This window comes from Callionymus lyra, chromosome 1 (assembly GCF_982586985.1).
Source record: "Callionymus lyra chromosome 1, fCalLyr1.hap1.1, whole genome shotgun sequence".
NCBI classification, from domain to species: domain Eukaryota; kingdom Metazoa; phylum Chordata; class Actinopteri; order Syngnathiformes; family Callionymidae; genus Callionymus; species Callionymus lyra.
The window spans coordinates 47,749,189-47,767,677 of NC_141818.1; the positions used below are offsets into that span (position 1 = coordinate 47,749,189).

Genomic DNA, 18,489 nt, shown 5'->3' on the forward strand with positions numbered 1-18,489 from the left:
CGTTCTAATAATTTAAACTAAAACTGATATTATTCTTGAAGATCCAACATCTTAAGACTCTTGTTGACGACAAAACAAAACAAGGACGCACAAAAAAAATTGTCTATTTTAACATTTTCACTCACAGAAGCTGAAATACTGTAAATCCTTTATTACTCTAAACAAATTAAATAAGAACATATGATACACAGTGAAGAGAAGCTTTGAATCCAACAAACCTCATCGTTGATCTTTACAGTAGTTTGTGTTGCGACTTGTATCCAAATTATAGATTTGACAACATTTCACCTTCGTTAGATTCTCATCGATCATGTGATCGTTAAACGAACCAGAAGAAGAAAAAAACTTGATATTTCCCAGCAAACAAAAGGTTCCTCTGGTTTACGACAGTCAGAGACGAACGTAGAAACAAATGAACTCAAACATTCATGATTCAAACTAGAAAAACACAATCTTCTGAAACGATACACACTTTTATTGTGTGAACATTTGTGTTGTTGGAAATAAATCACAATTGAAATCTTAAAATGTCTCAATTTCACTTTAAACTGATGTGTTTTCATGAAGAAAGAAAAATGTGTCAAAACTGCTCAAAAGTGTCCTTCGAAGAAACGTCCGAACCCGAGTCACTGGAACTGATGGATCATGGTTTGTGCAGCAGATGTTGACGAGGAGGACGACACTCATGGATCCTCGTGTCGTCCTCCTCGTTTCTCCAGATCCTCAGATCCACAAACATCTTCAACCGTTCAAGAGTTCTTTCATCTCCTCACACCTGGAGTCAAAGTCTTATGTTCAGATCATTGACAAAAGTTGAAATAAAATACTTCACAAGGAGGGACAGGAAGTATAGAAACATAAAAGTACTATTTGAATAACAATAACAAACTCTATGAAAATGTATCTCAGAAAATAATAGATTTTTTTATTGTAATATGTATTGTAATAATTTAATACAGTGATGACTGAGGACGAGAGGATACAGTCATGACTGAGGACGAGAGGATACAGTGATGACTGAGGACGAGAGGATACAGTGTTGACTGAGGACGAGAGGATACAGTGATGACTGAGGACGAGAGGATACAGTGATGACTGAGGACGAGAGGATACAGTCATGACTGAGGACGAGAGGATACAGTGATGACTGAGGACGAGAGGATACAGTGATGACTGAGGACGAGAGGATACAGTGTTGACTGAGGACGAGAGGATACAGTCATGACTGAGGACGAGAGGATACAGTGATGACTGAGGACGAGAGGATACAGTCATGACTGAGGACGAGAGGATACAGTGATGACTGAGGACGAGAGGATACAGTCATGACTGAGGACGAGAGGATACAGTCATGACTGAGGACGAGAGGATACAGTGATGACAGAGGACGAGAAGATACAGTGATGACTGAGGACGAGAGGATACAGTGATGACTGAGGACGAGAGGATACAGTGATGACTGAGGACGAGAGGATACAGTGATGACAGAGGACGAGAGGATACAGTGATGACTGAGGACGAGAGGATACAGTGATGACTGAGGACGAGAGGATACAGTCATGACTGAGGACGAGAGGATACAGTGATGACTGAGGACGAGAGGATACAGTGATGACTGAGGACGAGAGGATACAGTGTTGACTGAGGACTAGAGGATACAGTCATGACTGAGGACGAGAGGATACAGTGATGACTGAGGACGAGAGGATACAGTGTTGACTGAGGACGAGAGGATACAGTCATGACTGAGGACGAGAGGATACAGTGATGACTGAGGACGAGAGGATACAGTCATGACTGAGGACGAGAGGATACAGTGATGACTGAGGACGAGAGGATACAGTGATGACTGAGGACGAGAGGATACAGTGATGACTGAGGACGAGAGGATACAGTGATGACTGAGGATGAGAGGATACAGCAGCTGTAATAACTGATATTTGTATATATTTTGGCGTCAGGTCCAGTAATTCAACCAAAAGAGATCAATCACACGATCCTGATACTCGTGTATTACTACAGTATTCGTGTATTACTACAGTCATGATCGTCACTGAGGTACTTCATAGAAGTTTAAAAACATAAAAGACATTTTCTAATGAGTTTTCTAAAGTATGATGTTATCTTCATGTTTATCAACTGAGTGTGTCGCAGTGACGTGCGTCACCTCTAGTGGGCGCTGGAGAACTGCTCGTAGGAGTTGATGGACTGTTGCAGCTTCTCCTCCTTGGCTCTCCTGCTGTGGCACAGCTGTGGACGACAAGAACATCGATGGTCGGACGTTATTTTCTTCTCCTGCGTCTTCCCTCGTCTCTCACCGTTCGTTTGTCCATGAAGCCGCTGAGGAACTCGTCGATGTCGGCTTGACCCTCCAGGAAGTTCTCCGCCGTCTCCTCGGACTCCTCCTCGGCCTGGTGCGCCGCGACCTTCAGACGCGCCTGTAACGTGCTGAGGCTGCAGCTCTGTTCAAAGAACACATTTAGATTCTAAATAAAAACTCTTTTCGGTCCTGATGGTGCGACGCCCGGACCTCGCTGAGCTCGTGCTGCCTCTGCATCTTGGACTCGAACGTGGCCTTCATCTGCATGAGCTGCTCGTACTGTCGGCACAGAAGCAGGAGACCATGAAGTCAGAAAACGCTCTGATGTCGAACCGAAGCGAGACCTTCGAACCTTGAAGAGCATTTCCTGTCGCTTCCCTTCCAGCCGAGGCTCCATCTGCAGGTTGTTCTCTGAGGACGGAAGCGAGTGAGAAGAAGGAGGAGGAGGAGGAGGTGAACTTTGACCTTCACTCACTCGCCAGGGACACGATGTTGGCGAGCAGATCCTCCTTGTCGTCGGCGATCTGCTTGAGTTGAGGTAACGTGACGAAGAACTCCAACAGCGAACCCTCGTTCTCCGACATGTCGGACAACTGACCGAGACTAGAGAGAGAAGATATAGACGAGTGGAGATCAGAGGAACAAACGTTGTTGAGTTTAACGTTTCAATGGTTGAAACTGTGACCATTGAATTATTATTTCATTTAACTGCTTGTTTTTTTCAAATAATGAATATTTTCAAAACAACTTCTTTTTAGTTTGATATTGTTATATCCAATTCAAAAATGTGTTTATGAATTAATCTTTTTTTTTTTTTTCAATTATAGTCTTTTCAATTCAATATAAAATGTTTTTACAATAGTGTCATAGCAGTCATTACGACCTCCTCAGCTAAAGCTACAATGAAATCAAGCTATGACTGAGGACAAGAGGACACAGTGATGACTGAGGACGAGAGGATACAGTGATGACTGAGGACGAGAGGATACAGTGATGAATGAGGACGAGAGGATACAGTGATGACAGAGGACGAGAGGATACAGTGATGAATGAGGACGAGAGGATACAGTGATAACTGAGGACAAGAGGACACAGTGATGACTGAGGACGAGAGGATACAGTGATGACAGAGGACGAGAGGATACAGTGATGAATGAGGACGAGAGGATACAGTGATGACTGAGGACGAGAGGATACAGTGATGACAGAGGACGAGAGGATACAGTGATGACAGAGGACGAGAGGATACAGTGATGAATGAGGACGAGAGGATACAGTGATGACTGAGGACGAGAGGATACAGTGATGACAGAGGACGAGAGGATACAGTGATGACAGAGGACGAGAGGATAGAGTGATGACTGAGGACGAGAGGATAGAGCGATGACTGAGGACGAGAGGATAGAGCGATGACTGAGGACGAGAGGATAGAGCGATGACTGAGGACGAGAGGATACAGTGATGAATGAGGACGAGAGGATACAGTGATGACTGAGGACGAGAGGATATAGTGATGACTGAGGACGAGAGGATACAGTGATGACAGAGGACGAGAGGATACAGTGATGAATGAGGACGAGAGGATACAGTGATGACAGAGGACGAGGATACAGTTATAACTGAGGACGAGAGGATACAGTGATGACTGAGGACGAGAGGATAGAGCGATGACTGAGGACGAGAGGATACAGTGATGAATGAGGACGAGAGGATACAGTGATGACTGAGGACGAGAGGATACAGTGATGACTGAGGACAAGAGGACACAGTGATGACTGAGGACGTGAGGAAACAGTGATGACTGAGGACGAGAGGATACAGTGATGACTGAGGACAAGAGGACACAGTGATGACTGAGGACGTGAGGATACAGTGATGACTGAGGACAAGAGGATACAGTGATGACTGAGGACGAGAGGATACAGTGATGACTGAGGATGAGAGGATACAGTGATGACTGAGGACAAGAGGACACAGTGATGACTGAGGACGAGAGGATACAGTGATGACTGAGGACGAGAGGATAGAGCGATGACTGAGGACAAGGGGACACAGTGATGACTGAGGACAAGGGGACACAGTGATGACTGAGGACGAGAGGATACAGTGATGACTGAGGACGAGAGGATACAGTGATGACTGAGGACGAGAGGATAGAGCGATGACTGAGGACAAGGGGACACAGTGATGACTGAGGACAAGGGGACACAGTGATGACTGAGGACGAGAGGATACAGTGATGACTGAGGACAAGAGGATACAGTGATGACTGAGGACGAGAGGATACAGTGATGACTGAGGACGAGAGGATACAGTGATGACTGAGGACGAGAGGATACAGTGATGAATGAGGACGAGAGGATACAGTGATGAATGAGGACGAGAGGATACAGTGATGACTGAGGACGAGAGGATACAGTGATGACAGAGGACGAGAGGATACAGTGATGAATGAGGACGAGAGGATACAGTGATGACTGAGGACGAGAGGATACAGTGATGACTGAGGACGAGAGGATACAGTGATGACAGAGGACGAGAGGATACAGTGATGAATGAGGACGAGAGGATACAGTGATGACAGAGGACGAGAGGATACAGTGATAACTGAGGACGATAGGATACAGTGATGACTGAGGACGAGAGGATAGAGCGATGACTGAGGACGAGAGGATAGAGCGATGACTGAGGACGAGAGGATAGAGCGATGACTGAGGACGAGAGGATAGAGCGATGACTGAGGACGAGAGGATACAGTGATGACTGAGGACAAGGGGATACAGTGATGACTGAGGACGAGAGGATACAGTGATGACTGAGGACAAGAGGATACAGTGATGACTGAGGACAAGAGGATACAGTGATGACTGAGGACGAGAGGATACAGTGATGACAGAGGACGAGAGGATACAGTGATGAATGAGGACGAGAGGATACAGTGATGACTGAGGACGAGAGGATACAGTGATGACTGAGGACAAGAGGACACAGTGATGACTGAGGACGTGAGGATACAGTGATGACTGAGGACAAGAGGATACAGTGATGACTGAGGACGAGAGGACACAGTGATGACTGAGGACGAGAGGATACAGTGATGACAGAGGACAAGGGGATACAGTGATGACTGAGGATGAGAGGATACAGTGATGACAGAGGACGAGAGGATACAGTGATGACTGAGGACGAGAGGATAGAGCGATGACTGAGGACAAGGGGACACAGTGATGACTGAGGACAAGGGGACACAGTGATGACTGAGGACGAGAGGATACAGTGATGACTGAGGACAAGAGGATACAGTGATGACTGAAGACAAGAGGACACAGTGATGACTGAGGACGAGAGGATACAGTGATGACAGAGGACGAGTGGATACAGTGATGACGGAGGACGAGAGGATAGAGCGATGACTGAGGATGAGAGGATAGAGCGATGACTGAGGACAAGGGGATACAGTGATGACTGAGGATGAGAGGATACAGTGATGACAGAGGACGAGAGGATACAGTGATGACTGAGGACAAGAGGATACAGTGATGACTGAGGACGAGAGGATACAGTGATGACTGAGGACAAGAGGACACAGTGATGACTGAGGACGTGAGGATACAGTGATGACTGAGGACAAGAGGATACAGTGATGACTGAGGACGAGAGGATACAGTGATGACTGAGGACGAGGGGTACAGTGATGACTGAGGACGAGAGGACACAGTGATGACTGAGGACGAGAGGATACAGTGATGACAGAGGACGAGAGGATACAGTGATGACGGAGGACGAGAGGATAGAGTGATGACTGAGGACGAGAGGATACAGTGATGACTGAGGACAAGGGGATACAGTGATGACTGAGGATGAGAGGATACAGTGATGACAGAAGACGAGAGGATACAGTGATGACTGAGGACAAGAGGATACAGTGATGACTGAGGACGAGAGGATACAGTGATGACAGAGGACGAGAGGATAGAGCGATGACTGAGGACAAGAGGATACAGTGATGACTGAGGACGAGAGGATACAGTGATGACTGAGGACGAGAGGATACAGTGATGACAGAGGACGAGAGGATACAGTGATGAATGAGGACGAGAGGATACAGTGATGACTGAGGATGAGAGGATACAGTGATGACTGAGGACGAGAGGATACAGTGATGACAGAGGACGAGAGGATACAGTGATGACTGAGGACGAGAGGATACAGTGATGACTGAGGACGAGAGGATACAGTGATGACAGAGGACGAGAGGACACAGTGATGACTGAGGACAAGAGGATACAGTGATGAATGAGGACGAGAGGATACAGTGATGACTGAGGATGAGAGGATACAGTGATGACTGAGGACAAGAGGATACAGTGATGACTGAGGACAAGAGGATACAGTGAGGACTGAGGATGAGGGGATACAGTGATGATTTGGTTCTACATCATCCCATGATCATCTGCGCGTCACATGATCAAGTAGATCGGCACTCGACTCTTATTGTCTGGTGACATCATTATACCAGCATTTATATAATGAATTTAAAAGACTATTAATAAGAAATATTTATTTTTTATTTTGAATTAAAAGAACTAAAAAAAAAAAATTCATTTCGAAAACTAATTATTTTATACAATTATTTAAAAAACTAAAAAAATTCAAACTTTTAAAGTAGAATAGTTTGAATTCTATCATTCAAAATAATGAAATTAAAATCTTACAAAGAACCAAATTTCAATAAAACAAGTTTCAACATTTGAAATGTAAAATTCAATCAATATCGTCACGACAACGATCATCTACTGCTAATAAAGACTAACTTTAAATCACAGAGGTCGGGAAAAGACTCGGGAATCTCCGGCATCTTGTAAATGTGTCCGTTCAGTCCCAGCTGAAAGAAAAACACACGATCAGACGCCAGACTCCCTCGGTTCTGATCTGCCATCCCGAGCGGTACCTGCGAGTCTCCGCCGGGTAGATCGGCCATGAGTCCGTAAGAGGGCGGAGCCTGCGGGGGCGCCGGGGGAGGCGTCTGACTCCGGCCTACGTGGCGAGGAGCAGGATAGTGGAAACCCTGAGTGGGGTACGGAGCCATACCGGGCTTGAACATGCTGCGGGGTTGAAAGACACGTCAACGTCCTCGTCTTCGATCGGGTCGTGAATGCAGTTGTTCGCTGGTCTTAATGAGATCTGAACTAGTAAAGCTGCTTATATTTTTAAGTAACTGCTGTGACGACTCTTCCTCACGTCATCATCACAGAACACAGTCATGGATAATATTGTTACATGCAATATGTATATCGAAAACATGTGATAATATATAATTTTTATTGTATAAATCAAACATTTCTTAAATACGCACTTTGATAAGTCAGTGTCACGTTCTGTAAAGTTGTCAATTTGTACTTTTATGTCTCGTTGTTGTTTACGTCTCCGTCCGTCTGTGAACTGTGCGGCGCAGCTTGTTAGGCTCGGTTGCTATGACGACGCATCTTGGCTCAGTATATCCACGGAAGTAATACTAACTTATGATCTAGTCAAACACTAGTGATCCAGTGAAGTAATACTAACTTATGATCTAGTCAAACACTAGTGATCCAGTGAAGTAATACTAACTTATGATCTAGTCAAACACTAGTGATCCAGTGAAGTAATACTAACTTATGATCTAGTCAAACACTAGTGATCCAGTGAAGTAATACTAACTTATGATCTAGTCAAACACTAGTGATCCAGTGAAGTAATACTAACTTATGATCTAGTCAAACACTAGTGATCCAGTGAAGTAATACTAACTTATGATCTAGTCAAACACTAGTGATCCACTGAAGTAATACTAACTTATGATCTAGTCAAACACTAGTGATCCAGTGAAGTAATACTAACTTATGATCTAGTCAAACACTAGTGATCCAGTGAAGTAATACTAACTTATGATCTAGTCAAACACTAGTGATCCAGTGAAGTAATACTAACTTATGATCTAGTCAAACACTAGTGATCCAGTGAAGTAATACTAACTTATGATCTAGTCAAACACTAGTGATCCAGTGAAGTAATACTAACTTATGATCTAGTCAAACACTAGTGATCCAGTGAAGTAATACTAACTTATGATCTAGTCAAACACTAGTGATCCACTGAAGTAATACTAACTTATGATCTAGTCAAACACTAGTGATCCAGTGAAGTAATACTAACTTATGATCTAGTCAAACACTAGTGATCCAGTGAAGTAATACTAACTTATGATCTAGTCAAACACTAGTGATCCAGTGAAGTAATACTAACTTATGATCTAGTCAAACACTAGTGATCCAGTGAAGTAATACTAACTTATGATCTAGTCAAACACTAGTGATCCAGTGAAGTAATACTAACTTATGATCTAGTCAAACACTAGTGATCCAGTCACTCGTCTCTTTCAACCTCCTTTGTTAAAGCAACATATTGTAAGAACTTTTCATCTCGTCTCAGTTGTTTTCTTAGAAGATCGTGAACTTCCAAACAAACCTGTCCGTCTTCACCGTATGCTAACGAGCTAAGTTGTTAGCGTCATTTATAAAGTGTTATAAACGAGTGTAAATCTGTCAGTCTTCACCGTATGCTAACGAGCTAAGTTGTTAGCGTCATTTATAAAGTGTTATAAACAAGTGTAAACCTGTCTGTCTTCACCGTATGCTAACGAGCTAAGTTGTTAGTGTCATTTATAAAGTGTTATGTGTGCGTGTACAAGGATTTATTATTGATTTGGTGATATCACGACGCGCCGGCGGCTCCTCTCTGATGTCGCTCAGTTTTGGCAGGAAAATCAGGATGCACGAGAGACTGAGCGTTATAAGCGATATTTTTCTACGATCATGTCGACACCGAAGCGCAGAAATGAAAGAAAGAGAAATATCATAATTTTCCTTCTATAATCCCCGGACCTTCACTACATTACTCGCGCGTGGCTACATTTTTAGGTTAAAGGAAAAAGTGAAACGAGCACAACAACAACGACCAAAATAACATCATGCATGTGCCGCCACACTTAAAGGCCCAATCCGTGGTATTTCAAAAATGTTTCCTGCTCCCCTTGGTGGCGGAACACTGCAACTACAATGATGTTGATTCTTGGTAAACTAAGAACTTATTGTCTTAACTTAAATAGATCAAATTTCATTAAGACTCACTAAGAATTGGGATTATTTTCGGGGGAAAATCTGTTCCTTTTTAGAGTTATAGAGATGAAAGTGTTTGTTAATTTTGGTGTAGCGACTGGAACTAGTAATTGTTGAGTTTGGGTTGATTATATATGATTTTATTCTTCCAAAGACATAATCGAATCCTCCACATGATTCATGTTTAACAAATTATTACGTGAATATTTGTAATAAATGTTAACATTTGTCAAAAAAATAAATCAAAATAAAGTGGGAAAAGAAATAGAGAAACTTTTGTTGCGTCAGTTTCCTGAAAACAAAGACCTCTTTGTATATGAAAACACTAAGGTTATGGTTGAATCGTGATCATTAAACCTTCAAACCATTAATATTATACAATAAAAACGCTAAAGCTAGTGTTGTCTTAACCTTGATTTTCCTTCTTTAAAATTACACTTTCAAAATTGATTGATGGATTGACATGTACTGGGCCCCTTGAATATAAATAATACACACTTGAAAAAACCTTTAAGTACATAGTGTGTTAACAAAAGTACACGCCTTGCACCAAGTTACATCCTCACAACGTCACACACTTAATAAACCAGTTTGTTGACTCGTGTGTCAAAAGATTCGTCACCAAAATATGTTTCGGTCTCACAGGGACACGTCCGAGCTCGGAGATAAACCGGACAAAGAAAAAAAACTTACTACGGAAAGCCGGAGGGACCAGATGACATTAAGGCGGGAGGACTTTTCCAGAATTCATCCAACAGACTCTGAATGACTTTCCCAAGATCCGAGTGCATCCCAAACTTCATGGCGACACAGGGAGGAGAAGAGAGTCTCAGAGATCCAGCATTATTTACCAACAATGTCAAGAATGTTACAAACGATAAATAAATAGAAATAATAATTTTCAAATGAATAGAATTCATAGTTAAGACAACAATACATTAAAAAATGACTTAACCTGACATTAACCGCAGAAAAAGTGTATGAATAATAACTTGAACTAGAAAATGTGAATGAATCTGTAAATATCCCATAACAGAACTGAATCTAGCAAAAGTGGAAGTAGTAGTAAAATGAGTAGTAAAAGTAAAAGTAGTAGTTGAATAAGTAGTAAAAGTAGTAGGAAATTAAAAGTAATAGTGGAATTAGTAGTAAAAGTAGTAGAGGAATAAGTAGTAAAACTAGAAGTAGTAGAAATTTAGAGGTAGTAGTGGAATTAGTAGTAAAAGTAGTAGATGAATAAGTAGTAAAAGTAGTAGAACATTAAAAGTAGTAGTGGAATTAGAAGTTAAAGTAGTAGTGGAATAAGTAGTAAAACTAGAAGTAGTAGAAATTTAGAGGTAGTAGTGGAATTAGTAGTAAAAGTAGTAGAACATTAAAAGTAGTAGTGGAATTAGAAATTAAAGTAGTAGAGGAATAAGTAGTAAAACTAGAAGTAGTAGAAATTTAGAGGTAGTAGTGGAATTAGTAGTAAAAGTAGTAGATGAATAAGTAGTAAAAGTAGTAGAACATTAAAAATAGTAGTGGAATTAGAAGTTAAAGTAGTAGTGGAATAAGTAGTAAAATCAAAAGTAGCAGAAAGGTAAACGTAGTAGTAGAATTAGAAGTAAAAGTAGAAGAAGTGGAAGTAGTAGTAAAAATGGAAGTAGTAGTGAAATAAGTAGTAAAAGTAAAAGTAGTAGTAGTAAAAGTAGAACTAGTACTAGTATTAGTAGTATAATAATAATAGTAATAGTATATGTAGTAGTATAAGTAGTAGTAGTATTAGTAGTAGTGGAATTAGAAGCAAAAGTATAAGTAGGTCAAAGTGGAATGAATTGAAACATGAGTTGAAGATTTTCCATATTGAAATGAATGGGGGGAAAAAAGGGTAGAAAAGGAGGAATAAAAGATAGAGTGGAAGAGATAAAAGAACGAAGCCCGCATTTCAGGAACGAGCTGAATTGATCAAAGTTTGAATGGTTCAAATCGATCTGTGTGAACGTTTACCTTCACATTTACACAGTTAAAGACAACTATTGTGACACTATTATTCTGTTGGTTAAGATCTTCAGCAGCTGTGAAACGTACATTGGTGATGAGGGGGCTGGTGATGGTGGTGCCATTGTTGCTGTCCACCAGATGATGACCCACGGGAGGATAGACCCCGACGGTGGGCTTCTCTTGAGGGAACTGAGGGGGAAGAAGTCTGGAGGAGAAACAAACACCAGAGGGTTAAACATAAAACAGAAGAAAACTTGTGTCGTTTGTTTTGTAAATGTTTCCTAAAGACAAACGTTCTCTTGAAACTGTTTATTATCAAATTATAACAGTGTTGAAACAGTGATGTTCAATTCAATTCAATTTAACGTCTCGACCGTCGACAGTAGGGCTGCACGATATTGGTGCGATATTCGATATTGATGTCTTGAAGTTCGATATCGATATTAATGCGATATTTTTTTATTTCACCTAAAAATGTAGCCGCAGGTGCGAGTACTGTAGTGGAGGTCCGGGGGTTAAAAGGAGGAAATTGAAGAGATATTTCACTTTCGTTTATTTCTGCGCTTCTGTGTCGACATGATGGTAGAAATATATCTCTTATAACGCTCAGTCTCGCGGGACTTGCATCGGTTTCCCACCAAAACTGAGCGACATCAGAGAGGAGCCGCCGGCGCGTCCCGATATCACCAAATCAATAATAAATCCTTGTACACGCACACATAACACTTTATAAATGACGCTAACAACTTAGCTCGTTAGCATACGCTGAAGACGGACAGGTTTTTTGGAAGTTCACGATCTTCTAAGAAAACAACTGAGACGAGATGAAAAGTTCTTACAATATGTTGCTTTAACAAAGGAGGTTGAAAGAGACGAGTGACTGGATCACTAGTGTTTGACTAGATCATAAGTTAGTATTACTTCACTGGATCACTAGTGTTTGACTAGATCATAAGTTAGTATTACTTCACTGGATCACTAGTGTTTGACTAGATCATAAGTTAGTATTACTTCACTGGATCACTAGTGTTTGACTATATCATAAGTTAGTATTTCTTCACTGGATCACTAGTGTTTGACTAGATCAGAAGTTAGTATTACTTCACTGGATCACTAGTGTTTGACTAGATCATAAGTTAGTATTACTTCACTGGATCACTAGTGTTTGACTAGATCATAAGTTAGTATTTCTTCACTGGATCACTAGTGTTTGACTAGATCAGAAGTTAGTATTACTTCACTGGATCACTAGTGTTTGACTAGATCATAAGTTAGTATTACTTCACTGGATCACTAGTGTTTGACTAGATCATAAGTTAGTATTTCTTCACTGGATCACTAGTGTTTGACTAGATCAGAAGTTAGTATTACTTCACTGGATCACTAGTGTTTGACTAGATCATAAGTTAGTATTACTTCACTGGATCACTAGTGTTTGACTAGATCACAAGTTAGTATTACTTCCGTCGCCATAGCAACCGAGCCTAACAAGCTGCGCCGCACAGTTCACAGACGGACGGAGACGTAAACAACAACAAGACATAGAAGTACAAATTGACAACTTTACAGAACGTGACACTGATTGATCAAAGTGCGCATTTAAGAAATGCTTGATTTATACAATAAAAAATAATAAATTATCACATGTTTTCGATCTATATCGCACGTGTCAATATCGCGATATCGATATTTTTTCGATATATCGTGCAGCTATAGTCAACAGCAAACAATACAACACATATAACAAAAAAATATAATTCATAACAAAACAAATAAATACAATTTCCAGAATAAATGTTAAAACAAAAATACAATAAATGAATAAAAATAGAGTTGAAATGATTGAACAAACATATAACAGACGAGTGTCATGAGTGACTCACACATTGACGTTCAAAGTCGAGTTGTTGACAGTGAATGGAATTCTGTACTCGACATCTTTCTGGATTTCTGCGAGACTGGAGGAACAAAAGAGAAAATGTTAGGAACGTTTCACGTCAACCTTCGTCAACACATGATGATCGCGATCGACATGGACGCCTTTTTACGCTTCGTCTGCTCATGTCTTCTCTTCAAATGATCCGACAACTTGAGCAGCTTCTGCAGTAGAACGTTTTAAAGAAGGTTTAAAAACAAATACTTTAACCTCTAACTGAACTGCTGGTTCAACCTCATGTAAAAACAAAATGATGTTTCTTCTCAAACAAACATAAATGAAAACACTTTTAAACATACATTCTTTTTAGAAAGTAGATTTTGTCGTCACTACAAAGGAAAACAAACTTTGTCTTCATCATTAGAAAATATGTAAATATAACCTCATTAAGATTTCGGGACATTTAAGGGAAGAGTTACCTAACTAAATGGATTTCTTGACTCAAGAGAAAGTGATTTTTAAAATTGAGTAATTTAAAAAATAACATTTTTATGTGGCGTGTAAGGCATCACTTCCTTTTTATTTCAGTGTTTATTAAACTAACGTATTTAAAGGTCAAATAAGTCTATTAAACTGCAGTATATTCTAAATTGCATAGTCAAAAAATAATTAAATGTTTGTGTTATCAAGATTACAATGTTATAATGCCACTTATAGTACTTATTTCATAAAACACAGTCGTTAACTAAATTGATTTCTCGACTCAGAGAAAGTGATTTTCAGTGTTGAGTGATTTAAAAAAGCACAGTTTAGTGGATTTTTGCTCAACATTCAAGTATTATACAGGAGAGTAGATCGACCAGGACATGGAGTCGGTCAATCTGTGAAATATACACACGGTTCAGGACCAGAGGAGAGAAATCCTTCCAGACTGTTGCTCCTAAGCTTTGGAACCATCTCTGTGTTTGATGATCTACTGACTCCTTCAAGAAACATCTGTGTTTGATGATCTACTGACTCCTTCAAGAAACATCTGTATTTGATGATCTACTGACTCATTCAAGAAACATCTGTGTTTGATGATCTACTGACTCCTTCAAGAAACATCTCTGTGTTTGATGATCTACTGACTCCTTCAAGAAACATCTGTGTTTGATGATCTACTGACTCCTTCAAGAAACATCTGTGTTTGATGATCTACTGACTCCTTCAAGAAACATCTGTGTTTGATGATCTACTGACTCCTTCAAGAAACATCTGTGTTTGATGATCTACTGACTCCTTCAAGAAACATCTGTGTTTGATGATCTACTGACTCCTTCAAGAAACATCTGTGTTTGATGATCTACTGACTCCTTCAAGAAACATCTCTGTGTTTGATGATCTACTGACTCCTTCAAGAAACATCTGTGTTTGATGATCTACTGACTCCTTCAAGAAACATCTGTGTTTGATGATCTACTGACTCCTTCAAGAAACATCTTTAATTGAACAGGCTTTTCCTTGATTTTCTGGAAATAAATATAAATATAAATATATAAATACAAATTACTTACTTTCTTACTTTAATCTCACTATAGAAGAACTTTAGTAACTTTTACCAGCCTGATTAGATTACGTTAGATTGACTCTGTTCAAGTAGTGTTTCCTCCGTCAGAGGTTGAATAATGAACCACCAAAGACTCGAACGTCAAACCTTAAGAACTCATTGAAAAAAGGGAGAAGTTCTGATGGAGTCAGCTGAGGAAACCTGTGGTCGTCAGATGACAAGAGCCGATTGTCAAACAGCCGTTAACACTTTAAATCGGCACGACCGATTACAGACAAACGCTCGGATCACGAGATGAATGCGATCAGATACGACTGTCGGACGGATCGTCTGACTCGCTTCTTTTTTAAGAGCTAGAAAAGCAAGTTTTGACTCATGAATCATTTAAAAAAAGGTTAAATAGATACAAGTGGGAGAAGAACAGAATACAAGAAAATAAGAAAAACCTGAGGAAACATTAACAGTAGATTGTAAATCATATCCTGTAAGTCGATCATACAAAGATAAGAAAAGTGAGATCATTGATATGGTTATGTTTGCACGTCAAGATTTGTATGATCACAGTATTTTTTTTAGCAGTTTCACAACCATTAGATAATATGCATCATGTTGACTCATGTGTCGTTTGATTCAATTCAACTAAATGTTAATAATTTACCTCATAATATAGAAAATAAAAGGCGATTTAATATCAATAACAATGTCGGGAGAAGCTGACCCTGGAGGGGATTACGAGTTCTATTTTAGGAAGGCACACATGTGGGACTCGATAACAGTCTGGACTCAATAGTTCCACAAACAGTTTGTCCAGAAGGTGAAGCTACTGTTCTGAGGGTCTCACCTGGGGTGGGCGTCTCTCAGGGACTCGATCTGTCTCTGTCGCTGCTGCTGGAGGCTGTTCAAAGGTCCCGCACCTTTAGAATGAGGGAAAAGCCAGTTCATCCTCTCTCGACCCCCCAGACTCGCGCACACGAGGACAGGTTCGGGAGGAAAAACGGTTCTCGGGAGGAAGAGGTGGTCGCGACACGAAGGCTGTGCTAAAGGTTTGTTATGCTAACACTTTGCTAGCGAAACCGTTTGTTTTTGTTTCTCTCGAGCTCCGCCGCGATTACGTCACGAAGTCAGAGGTCATGTCCAGGGTTTGAGGGTCGATCTGGATCCGTGTTCGATGAAGCCCTGATGGCGGTAAAAATGAACGTTCGAGCTACAGCGTGACAAGAAGGTTCCAAGTCAGAGCAGCAGCTTTAGCAACTTAACTGCGTCTGACGTCAGCCGGTACGTGACGCGTCACTTCCTGTTTACTTCATCGTCTGTCATAGTCAAAATAGTCTATAAAAACTTTTTTATTAAGTTGATATAGTGGAGGATAATAACAGTAATTACTCGAGTATTAACATTAACACTTTTTTTTATCGAAAATGTACTTTTAAATAAATAAATCGTTAATTTTTTTGGAACCATAAAATCAGGAAGTGATGACTTGCGATTGTCTTTTAAACAAAGTCTCCGCCGAAACAAAGGCATAAACTATTAAACTATTTTGAAATGACATATGTACATTTAGGAAGGAATTAAATGTATTCATAATTTAAGCTAAATTAAGTAAGTTATTTTTACATGTTTTAATTGATTTTATGATCGTTCAAGCGCCTTGTGACCCTGGTCTATAAAAAGATCTTTACAACTTGAATTTATTAGTCGGTATTATGAGACGATTTAACGAATATTGTTTGAGTGTTTTCATGAAAAAAAAAAAACATAAAATGTATGTTAAACTTATCTTGAAAAGTAAATCACTTTCCAAAAGGATTTAAAAGATGAATAAACATGAATAGAAAAACTTAATAAAAATCCTGTAAATAGAAACATATTTTAACTTGTTTCAATCTAGTATTTAAAAATACTTTCTTGAAAGATTTGGTTTCAATGATATAATTCAATTTGAAGTTATTAGCAATGAAAAAGGTTTGACTAATGTGTTTATTACATTTCTGAATGTAATTCTTTATGATAATTAGATGTTAAATTGTTTTACCAGCATGTAAGAACCACTCTGATCATATTCCTGCCCTCAATGCTCCACAAGGAAGTAAAGAACGTTCATCAATGACAGAGAACATATGAAGTGAATCATTATTCTGTGTCTGCTTCACGCTCAGGAAGGAATATCACGACTCTTCATCGTAGTTAGTGAGACCAAACACTTTAGAAACACATTTCTTAAGTTAAGTACTATAGAAATGATCCCTGAAAGTATAATCTTAACTTAACTCTGGGCGAGCATCAGACTCCATCCTCCCACCAAACTGTTATAGTGAAGGTTGATTATTTACATTATTGTCATTTATTAAATCACACAGACGTGTATCAAACAAATACTCAATATATTTCAAATTAAATACACAACATTTTTAAGTAAGTTTTACATGTATTTAAAAATGTAACTCAAACTCTACAATGATTTTTAAAGAATATTAAACATACATTTAGAAAAATAAATGTAGTAAATTAATAATTGCAACTGATTTTTTCCAGTTTAAAACATTTAATTCAAAATATTAATTTGGTGTCAATAATATCATAATCAGAAACTTTTATTGTCAGTGTTGTAAACACAACATGGTATTTTTACTGTGATTCAAATGTGTTATTGTCTACAACAAGAAAACACATTTGTGTGAAACAATTATCATTGTTGTCTTTAACTTCTGAACAACACAAATATAAAATATTGTGACGACTAAAAATAGTGTAAATGTTGTTTCTTTCTAAATCAGTATTTGTTCTTTTACAGAACACAACAAACACATTGATTCATTTGTTTGAAAACATTTAAAAATATTCCACTGCACTATGACAGGCTTGTGATCGGATGGATGGATGGATGGATGCTTGCCTCAGGGACAACAGCGAAGACGAGTACAGAAGTCTAATAGGTGACTTTGTGGACTGGAGTGAGAGGAACCACTTGCAGCTGAACACCTCAAAGACCTAGGAGCTGGTCTGGGACTTCGGGAGGTCCAGGACAAAGCCACGTCCAGTGTCCATCAGAGGCGACGAGGTGGAGATAGTTGACAACTATAAGTACCTCGGTGTGTGGCTGGACAGTAAAGTGAATTTCTCTAAGGAGATGAATAAAGTATCTATCTATCTATCTAAACTGGTCACACAGACCATGTATATAAGAAAGTTCAGAGTAGACTGTACTTTCTGAGGAGGCTACGATCATTGAACATCTGCAAGAAGCTCCCCTGCATGTTCTACCAGTCTGTGGTGGCCAGTGTCCTGTTCTATGCTGTGGTGTGTTGGGGTGGGAATGTGTCCAAGAGGAGGTCAACAGGTCAACAGGTTGCACAGATTGATCAGAAAGGCTGGTTCTGTGGTTGAAGCTGGACTCACTGGTGACAGTTGCTGAGAGGAGATCATTGAACAAACTACTGTCCATCATGAATGATGACAGTCATCCTCTGAACACTGTCATCAGTGAGCAGAGAAGCAGAATGAGTGCACGAATGCTCCTACCCAGGTGCAACACTAATAGACTCAGGGACTCATTCATCCCTCGGGCTATTAAATTGTACAATTCTGAGTTCGGGGACAGAAGTGA

General features: G+C 39.8%; 1 protein-coding gene and 1 non-coding gene across 2 annotated transcripts; both read right to left on the bottom strand.

Annotated features, from left to right (window-relative positions):
- Positions 1-176: 176 nt before the first annotated feature.
- Positions 177-16,143, bottom strand: vps37a (VPS37A subunit of ESCRT-I). Its single transcript, XM_087810914.1, has 12 exons — positions 15,724-16,143; positions 13,341-13,415; positions 11,545-11,662; positions 10,171-10,274; positions 7,272-7,425; positions 7,135-7,205; positions 2,796-2,923; positions 2,673-2,731; positions 2,531-2,599; positions 2,319-2,462; positions 2,168-2,250; positions 177-775 (listed from the first exon to the last, which is right to left on the bottom strand). The coding sequence occupies exons 1-11, from the start codon at positions 15,822-15,824 to the stop codon at positions 2,170-2,172; spliced, it is 1,104 nt and encodes a 367-aa protein (XP_087667040.1). The 5' UTR covers positions 15,825-16,143; the 3' UTR covers positions 177-775; positions 2,168-2,169.
- A 786-nt stretch (positions 16,144-16,929) lies between these two features.
- On the bottom strand, positions 16,930-17,145 carry LOC148089960 (small nucleolar RNA U3). The gene has a single exon (XR_015709238.1). It is a non-coding gene; the product is annotated as a small nucleolar RNA U3 (small nucleolar RNA).
- Positions 17,146-18,489: the final 1,344 nt, after the last annotated feature.